The sequence below is a fragment of the Neodiprion virginianus genome, chromosome 2, assembly GCF_021901495.1.
Source record: "Neodiprion virginianus isolate iyNeoVirg1 chromosome 2, iyNeoVirg1.1, whole genome shotgun sequence".
NCBI lineage: Eukaryota > Metazoa > Arthropoda > Insecta > Hymenoptera > Diprionidae > Neodiprion > Neodiprion virginianus.
Genome location: NC_060878.1, coordinates 1,929,162 through 1,939,057, shown reverse-complemented (window position 1 = coordinate 1,939,057; position 9,896 = coordinate 1,929,162). Strand labels below are relative to the sequence as shown.

At 36.0% G+C, this 9,896-nt stretch overlaps 1 protein-coding gene across 4 annotated transcripts; it reads left to right on the top strand.

Annotated features, from left to right (window-relative positions):
- The first annotated feature begins 37 nt into the window (after positions 1-37).
- On the top strand, positions 38-9,896 carry LOC124298081 (uncharacterized). 4 transcript variants are annotated; one of them, XR_006906723.1, is made up of 10 exons: positions 38-565; positions 1,148-1,284; positions 1,382-1,634; positions 1,726-1,843; positions 1,966-2,113; positions 2,221-2,308; positions 2,449-2,824; positions 2,912-7,340; positions 7,551-7,586; positions 7,696-9,896. XR_006906723.1 is itself a non-coding variant. In XM_046749665.1 (10 exons), exons 2-10 carry the CDS (start codon positions 1,206-1,208, stop codon positions 7,698-7,700), a joined length of 4,866 nt encoding a protein of 1,621 aa, XP_046605621.1. In that variant the 5' UTR covers positions 38-570; positions 1,148-1,205; the 3' UTR covers positions 7,701-9,896. The 4 variants fall into 4 exon arrangements, 1 of the variants encoding a protein (XP_046605621.1); XR_006906722.1 differs by having other exon boundaries at positions 38-570; XM_046749665.1 differs by having other exon boundaries at positions 38-570; positions 2,912-6,674.

Below are 9,896 nucleotides of genomic sequence, written 5' to 3'. Positions count from 1 at the left end.
GTCACGTCTGCAGCTTCTAAATGCTGTTGTACAGGCTCTCGCTACTGGTCTCCCCTCGACGCATGTGTACGTATACGATTTTTATCTAGTACCCCAGACGACCGATCTGTATATAAACAGATACCGAATTATCTCATACGGTAAAACACGATAAAAGCCATTGAGGATGCGCGGCATTCGCTGTGGCGGCATTTGCCCCTTATATTTATACTCGATTTCAAAACTACTTGAGCTTTGCATGTGTCGGTGTATTAGCAGATATCCAATCCTCTAGGCTAACGCCGTCTTGCCGACGTATCGTAACCGGAAAGTGTATGTATGGCGGTGAACATCCGTGAACGTAGCGACAGACGGCGCTAAGAGCAGCTAGGAGTAGCAAACAAAACACGGAGTCGGTTGTTGGCGCAGTGGTAAAAACATGCAGAAGAAAACCACCGAAACGTGAAGGCGAACTGGGTACCGCCTGCGATGGAATTTGCCGTGGAAAAACGGAGTATATTTGTGTAATTAACGATGGGAATTCGATATGCGAAGCTCGCCAGTGGAGCCATCGAGTGACTCGTCGGTAAGGTACGGTTTGGTGCTTTTTCGCCTCTAAATTCTCAATCCAAGAGAAAGCTCGGATGTAATCCCTGGTTTCATTGTTGATCGCCGTCCGCGACAACGCTCGCGCCTTCTATGGCGCAGTCTAGAGTATAGCGTGTCTGCGTTGCCAGGGATTGATGATGACAGCATAGCTTATTTACGTTTAAATAACACAGGGGGTTAATCCCCCGTTTACGCTTTTTACCTCGATCGATTTCTAGGCGTTCGTGGAACGATCGAAAATTTACGTCCTCTTTTCCACCTTTATCGTTGACGCCGAAACTCTTCTTTGTCAACACTTCACCTGCCTATCTTCCTACGTTCTTATCATTTCTTGCTTTATTTCCGGAATCGTCTTCTCGTCACTAATTCGGAATTTGTCTCCACTTAATGATTATGTGTAATATACACGTAATCGTGATTTCTTGGTATGTATGTATTTTAAAATGACCTGCATGTTACTGAAATAGTTTTTTAGATTGTATCAGAAACTTGGAAAACGATGTTTTTCTGGTATTAGAAATACCATTTCATTTCTATATTAGTAAAAATTTTATTCCAGGACACGCGCTCGACGGAAAAGGTGATCTGTCTATGATTGTAGATCTTAACATCTGAAAATGTCGCAACCAACGCAAGACACAGACATCACAAGTTCTATTTCACCCTTACTCCATGTCCAGGATCATGATGTCCGTGGTATGAAATAATGATTCCTACAATAGCGACAGACGAGTATTTAAAACGGACAACTTTTGATCTATATAATAATATTTCTATTGTCGTGTTGGTGCAGAAAAACTTGGAACCGGAAAGGGTGTAAAAAAATTATTGCAAAGAAAACCTCCTACCTCATTAAGTATGGAAACTGTGTATACGAACGAGGAAGAATCTCAACCTAATGGAGCTGTAAAACACCAAGGTTCTGAGCTCCTGAAATCCCTGGGCAAAAACTTTCCTTGGCTCGTTAAATTTTCAAGAGTCCTTGAGTCATCAGTTGGTAGCAAGAATGTCAAGCTGCTTGATCGTTTACTAAGTGTATATATAGAGTAAGTTTGTTAGTTGTTATTTACGATGTATCCATTGTGTTTTTTCTATCATATTTATTGTCTTAAAACTTAACAATCATTCAAATTATAGGAATATGTCACGCGATGTGAATAAGTGTTACACTAAGCCCCATAGAGCAGCCAAGCTAAAGGCTCAAATGAGCCAAACTTTGATGTTTTTTCATCTCTACTGGAAAAATATTAAAGAGGTAAATCTTGAAACAGGAGAGAATTTTTTATTTTGCAACCACAGAAATTACAGTAAATATTAATACGAAATCGTTGACGTCTACCATGCAGTGTGAATGATTTATTAAAAATTTACTTACAGAGAGTTGATGATCATAATCAATATTTGGATAAGATGTCAGAGATATTGGGAATGTATTTTGACATGGAGCTTAAGGCGTCTCGTAGAGGCAAAGATTTGGCTTCAAAAATTGCTGCCAAGCTACTTACGGCCATGTTCATATATCTGGGTCAGTCATATGATTGTAACTTTCGATTAACTTTTGAAAATTCATAATTTGATTTTTTATATTTTTTAACAAAGCTTCTATTGATGATCAACAAATTTATATTACAGATAATTCAGAAGAACATATATTCAGGGTTTTGTTGAGGGCCAAATTCATAACCAAAAATTACATTCAAATATGCAGTCCCATACTTACGTATGTATTATCAAGTTTTCTTATAAGAAAGAGTGAAAAAAAAAACCGCGTTGCGTGCGTATTATAGTTACAACGTAAGATTTAGACAACATTGAAGCATTATTCACGAAATTTTTCATAATTTCTTCTCACCTTTGCAGAAAATTGTTCGCTGGTTTATCCGGTCGCACAACAAGCATCACGGATGTGACTTATGTTCGTTACTTATTGGCTTTGAAATTATGGAAACGAATAAAGGATGACCTGCAGGAGAAGAAGAATATTAACGAATTGGCCGTTGCAATACTTGGTCAAAGAACTCCGATATCGAATACCGAGCTTGGAAAGATTATACCAAAACCGCCAGAGTGTCATAAGAATGGAACTTTGTGGTTACTGCAACCTAATTCATTTGATCTACGCAAAGCTTGCGACAGTTTTATTAAATATGAATTAAGCGAACACATTATTTCACTGCCAGATTCTATTGAAAGATTCAAAGTTATGGATAGCATTGACATGGTGCCTTCTGCGCAGGTGAGCTTTAATGACAGTAACGACAAGTTTGAGCCAATATTTTATTGACTTGAACAAAATTGAATTATTTGTACATTGTATTTACAGATCAACTTGGAATCTATTAACAGATTACAACAAGAAGATATTCTTCAGCTAAATAAATCTGTGGTTGGATTACAGCCTGTTAAAAAAGTGGTGAAATTGAGAAGGTTCATACCTTCCTTTCCAAAATTACTGCCAGGTGAAGTAGTGTTCATTGATTTGACAGCTGAGAATGATGAACAGAAGCAAAAAGAAAATGACAAACAGAAGAAGAAAAAAGACAAAAAGAAGTTGAAGTGGTTGAAAGAAGCCGGTAAGAAATCAAAAATTAGGAAGGAACGCAAAATCCTTGATAAAACATGGATTGAAAAGGCTGATGCTCACAGTACAGAGGACAACAATGAAAAAACTGAGTCAAACTCAAATAACCAGCCAATTTCGGAAGATATAGTCACAGAAAGTACAGAGCGAACGGACAGAATATCGGTGAATAGCAATAGATTTGCCAAACGAGTGACTAAACTACATGCAGATCCCATTGGCGGGATAAAGCAGAAGAAAAATAAATGCAACGTTAATTGTAACGGGTGTGAACTGTGTAATTTGATGGGACAACTGAAGTATACGACTATTGATAAAATGGGAGATATAGAAAGTTCTGAAAACCTCATCACATCACAATCGTCGCCACTTAAGAAAGAAGATGCAACAATTTTTGTCCACACAACATTTGCCGATTGCGTAAACGAAGAACTGAAAGGTTCTGGAGCTTATAATATTCAAACTGTGTCAGAATCGTGTGGCTCTTATCATGGTACGGATCAAACCGAACGAAAAAATGCTACAGAAAGCACGAAGCAAGAGCCGCACGATGTTATAGACGATAGTACAACTGATAAAAACTGTGATAATCTAATTACTACAATTACAAATACGTCTAGTTTTAATATTACTAGTGAAACTGAGAAGAAAAAGGACATTTTCGTCAAACGAAACGTTCCTTCATCAAATGTAAAATCAGAGGCTGGTCACACGACGGAAATTGACGCGGCAATACCTTCGAAAATTTCATGTAAAAATTCACAGTATATTTCGAACGTTCCTGACGACACGAAAATGAAAAATGGTAGTAATGAAATTTGCATTGTGTCAACTACAGCTTCGATCTTTGGCTGTGGTACAGAGGAACAAATAAACGTGATATCTGGATCGTCAATCGAACCTACGAAACAGGAGAAGGAACGTGATCTGAATATGGGTGATAATAATAAATCGTACACAAAAGAAATCGCGACGATTTTCAAGAAATTAGTTTCAACTTCAAAGAAGACTAAATCATTAGATGTGGGTAACGATAACTGTAAAAACGGGGTTATCGAGGCTGTCCACAACAAATTGCAAAACAGTTTAATTCATGCTCTATCTTTGGATGAAGTTATCGAGGTAGGGAAAGATGATATTGATTCTCAGTCCGAGGATGACGAAGCGAAAGGATATTGCAGCAAATCAATGGATCAAGGAAGAAAAGTGCAAAATTTTCACAAAGAGTTGCTCTGCAGTGAGGACAATGATTTTTTTCAAATACCAGGTATACATCTGTGCGACGATCTTACAAATAACAATGACGTAGAAAATTTTGGGGATAGTAGTAAAATTGATGAATTTGAAAACATTGACATATTGGACAGCATTTTGAACGGCAATATGAGCATGCAAGATATCCTTGAGGAGCAACAACACTTGTCCATGACATCTGGTAGCAACGAAACATCCTCCTCCAACGTGATGGGATTTTTCACGGAATCTCTTAGGCAATCACAAACTGCACAGTCGGTTGGCGAAGATTATGCAATAGAGGAGGCTTCCTGCTCGGATGAAGTGCCCAAATCGTTGCCAGAAGGCAGCCTGGGCACAATTGGCATTCTCAATTCCCTTCTAGATTCGGATTTGACAAGCATGGATTCTCCTTCCAGTGATTTTATGTATTCTAATGTACAAACAGTCGATCCTAGATTGATCAGGAGGACACCTACGGCAGAACAGAGTGCGTTTTTAAACGATTTCAGCACAGTGTCGGATTTGTTCTCTCGAAGCGAGCATTCGTCAGCTGATACTTTTCGGCCACTCGAGTCTCTCGCTAAAAAAACCAAGGACCAGTTGTTCCTAGAACAAAAAGACGGTCTGAATTGCACGGACCTGGAAGAGTTTGGACTAAATAGCAGTAAGCGAGCTGATTTTGAAATGCCTGTGCTTGAAGAAGAGCTGATTCACCTACCACAGCATGCGTTGATCGACGACACAATAATAACACAGATATCTACTTCGACCCGCGAATCGCACGTGACCAATCGGTCTGAGATTGATAATTTAAACGACGTCAAATCCACGCTGCAATCATGTATTGGTTCTCATGAATTCAACAACATGCAACCGCTGGCAGAGAATAGTTATGACTATTCAAAATTGAATCATTTCAAAGACTTTGCGTCGTTTAAACTTAAAGACATCATACAGCATTCGCCAGACTCGATTGATCACAGCGAAGATTTACCCACGAGCACACTGACGGATTTTACTCCTCCTCATAGCGTCGATGCTCCTCAATCGCCATACACTTTTGCCTCGTCATCGCCACCTGTACATGTTCAAACAGTTTCTTACTCTCCTACACATTCCATTGGCGAATATCGTCATCAGATATCCACAAACATGTTGATGCCTCCTCCGAGCACGTCGCAACTATCTTGTCAAAATACCTTGACACCTCCTCCGACTCCGCAACAGAGTCAAAATCCATTGAGCGAAACTCTCGGTGAGCAGCAGTCGCAGGCAGCTTTCGCTATCGACGGAAATATACGCGAGGGTGCAATTTGTTACTTCACCGTCAAATCACAATTATGTTCAGCTGCTGACGCCAGCAACGACGATCTTCAAGAACAAAACTTATGCATGCAGAGTAAAATTGCGACGCAACACGTACAGCCCAAAGTTATGTATGTCACTCGATCTAAGAAATGTGCCAAATCGAGGACTCGATCGACCAAAATTGAGGAAGATGAAACAGTCAAGCGAAATGAAGACCAGTCTTTGCACCTGTCGCAGGTTCAAGTCGCCCTGACGAGATTACCCGCAGATGAAATTAAAGGCGAAGATAGCAGAGACCAGCGTTTACTCAAGAGTCACTTTGTTGTGAAAAAGGAGGGGGACATTCCATTTGGCAAACAGCTGAAAGCTCCACAATTGCAACGTCTTGATTTGACGAAACTGAGCATAGCCGCTGCACAGAAGAATAACAAATCAGTGTTGATAAATTTGAACGGCAAGACAAAGCCGGCGTTGATGTTTGAACGAAATACCGTGCAGGGTGAGAAGTTGTTGAAAAGTATGAACACCGACCCTGTCAGCAGTCGTCATATCGTGTATAAATTGACGCCTAACATTACACCTGCTACCTCGAAAGATAAGCCATATTCTAAGCTTCCTAAAGTTAACTTTACTGTACAAAATCGTACCGACGATGTTGTCGGTAAATCGCAATCGACGGCTGCCAGGTCTGTCAGCAGTAATACAGGGACACAGCAAGATCAGGTTCAGAAGATTATAAAACCGCGGTCTTACATGAGACGAAGTGTTACAACTCAAGCTAGCCAGTCTGTCAAGGAGTTCAACGTCAGGAAAACTTTCACTGTTCACAACACGGAAGAACCATCTCTGAAGAAACGCAAGATCACTACAAAATTGATGCCGTCGTTAGAAAATGAAGGCATTATTTATACGGTTAATCAGCAAAAGCCACAAGAGAAGCATTCAAACGTTATCAGAAGAGGTAATTTACAATTATATTTATTTTTTTCCAGATTAACGATTATGTCCGTGTCAATTTTTCTTAGCTGTTACATCCGTGGCACAATAATCAGCTTTTGTACAAAATTTAAAACTAAATCGCAGTTGTGTGAATATTTTTATTTGCTTCGTGTATCTGGAACCAGAAAACTTTGCTTTGATATCACGAAATTGATGTTTCCGAAAAAAAGTTGTTAAGATATTCAACCGACGAGTAAAAATTCTTACATCGGCGTCAATGAAAACGTTTGACGAAATTCAACATTCATTCGTCAATGAAGAACTGACATCTACATCCATGAAGATAAGATGTGCGATCATCAACGAAGATATCTTTGTGCATATTGCATTATTATTCTGCTCTTCGTTCATTGAGTATTTCATACAAACCTGCATAATTTTCTGCTTTACCTTACGGTAAAAAATGAAGGCAAGCTAATAACAAACATTTCATAACTTTCGAAAAATCATGAGCAATTTCTTTGGTATGTTCTTTCACTGATAAAATTCGGTTTAGAATTTAGATTCATACACATTTATAGGCGAGTAAAACTACAATTTCAATTCAATTGAAAAATTTATTTTTGAAGATTATATTCGAAATAACAATCATAAATTCATCACTTCTGGAAGATGAAGCATGTAAAAGGTAAGGATATGTTGTAATAAAGTTGATACACTTGTTCAACTCTATTTTTTATGAAACAAGAATTTGTGTATCAAGAATAATGTAACTCAAAGTTATGAAAACATGTCTGTTTGATTAAGGATTTAGTGATGTAGTATTACAAAAATTGAAGGATAACTCATATATATCATTATTTAAACATTAATTTTTCCCTCTTTTTCTTTCTTATAGAATTCAGTCGGAGAGATAGAACGAAGAAAAAATTTGGTGAGTAAATTTCTTGAAGTGTTAAAATTTATCATTCTTGTCTATTTTCTTTCGTTCCAGGAAAACTAGTGTACAAGCGTTACAATTCAATCTGTCTTTATTCTTTTAGTCTGACGGAATAACTGCCTGCACGATTTACCATGCAGCATTAACAGCAGCCGTAATACGAAAACACGTAATCGAACCAGTGAAAATACGTAAGACTTACATGATTATAGTTATATTTTACAATAAATCACAACCGTCGGCTGGAAGGTATGTATACGTTATATACCCATGTACATATATTTAAAATTGAAGAATTTGTTAAAGAGTATGATAGAAAAATCGACATCTATATATGGCGACCATTTCCGAGATCAGTTATTATTATTATTATTATTATTATTATTGTTGTTGTTGTTGTGTACGGGGATTTATTTATACTTGAAATTAGTTTTTAAATTATTTCATTCTCCCGACAGCAATAACATTAACTTTACCTTTGCTCGTTGTTTCATTGTTTCTCCGTTTATTGCTTTATCTGTGAATTGTGAGAAGGTGACGAAAGTTTTTTTAACAGTTAATCGTTAATCGCTATACTCTTGCTACATGCATACGTGTAACACAAGTGCGTCACTCGATTTTAATCATACAGCATATATTCACTAATTTACAGTGTCATACAAAAACATGTGATATAAATTAACTACAGTAATTTCGATCCCTCCTTTATTATCAATCAATTGTTACATTCTTGACGCGTATGTATTATATTTTTATTATTTCATCGTTCGCCATGCAATTTTGGTACAAAACTATCTAGAAATGGTAATTCGTTGTCGTTTGTTCGTAAAATGTCCAATCTATACAATACGTACGGTAAGAAACTATTTCGCTTATTTGTAAATATAATAGTTGTAAATAGAAGAATGAACGAGACAGTGAAAACGTAACGTGTATCTTGTGATTTTATTGATGATCTCTTACAAAACAATTTAGACTTCATTTGGTTTTTACATTTTAAGTAATATAAAACTGATAACTGTATGATACGCATTGCATTGAATTTGTATATTGTATATATACTTGTAAGTGTATACGAGTGAGTGCAAATAGTAATTTTAATTTTATCGTCATACCCGTATATTATTATTATTATTGATATACTGACATGAAATCACGGAAGATATTATTACAAAGTAACTGATGCTGCTAAAAGTCATTCCAGAAAATAATAGTAACAGTAATATTATTATTAAAACTGTTATATTCTGTTAAAAAATCGGTGTCATTAGTTTATCCGAGAATTCAGAATCAATCAAATAACACTTAGCATATATTTACCTCCCCTGCAAGTTTGCCAAAATCGATTGAATCTGATATACAACAATTTTCTTTGAGTTTCATTTCATCTTCACGTATGCGGAAGATTTTATTCCTGTAAAACGTAAACGTAAATGTAACGAGGAAAAAGTCATACTTGAATTACCTGAGTTCAAAAGGACATACGTAGATTAAGTGCGTTTAATAATAGTAATAATAATAACAATATTAGTAATAATGATAATTTTCTGGGCATTTATACCTAATATTAATTGCTGTTATGAATTTGATATTTTGCCATCGGTGTATGTGTGTTTGTACATTATAGTATAATATGAGGCAAAGTCCACAATTTGAATGAATTGCACACGTTTTCTAAAAAAATTCCCCAAAAAAGAAAAAAAAAAAAATCAAATTCATTTAATTTTATATAACATATATATTTTGTATATTTTTTTAATTTTATTTAACATCGATAAACTGTCAAAGAAATTTACCAACGTCGCGTTAAACTTATAATTTCTAATTATTTTTAATACAATTTCATGTTTCAAATCGAAATTAGCAAGCAATAATTTGCGACGTGTGATGCATCGTTTTAAGTTTTGGTTTTTTCTCATCACTTGCGTATTTATTGGATTTTAAAGATTTTTTTTATAGCCAATTCCATGATGACAATGAAATTAATTGAAGAAATAGAACGCGTGTCCAGTCATTGTTAACATGACCTAGAAATTTTTATATATTATTATTTTGTATCTATATTATTTCCCAGTAGCAAATTATTAGGGAAAAAAACGAAAAATATGAAAAAAGAAAAAAAACCCAAGTACAAGTAATAAGTAATAAGGTTTAATATTGTAACGTACACCGCTGCATAAAGAAAGGAATGATATCGAATAAACGTTGTACACTGTTATAAAACTAAAACAAAAAAAAAAATCAGAAAATCATACAACACTGGCGAACAGTATGTATTTTTTTTTTATTTATTTTTTTTCACAA

Bases quoted from the DNA above. Each gene is read 5' to 3' on its own strand.
- LOC124298081 (XM_046749665.1), top strand. From the start codon at position 1,206: ATGTCGCAACCAACGCAAGACACAGACATCACAAGTTCTATTTCACCC. The intron at 1,635-1,725 runs GTAAGTTTGTTA...TTCAAATTATAG, and splicing joins TTACTAAGTGTATATATAGA to GAATATGTCACGCGATGTGA. The intron at 2,309-2,448 runs GTATGTATTATC...TCACCTTTGCAG, and splicing joins ATATGCAGTCCCATACTTAC to AAAATTGTTCGCTGGTTTAT.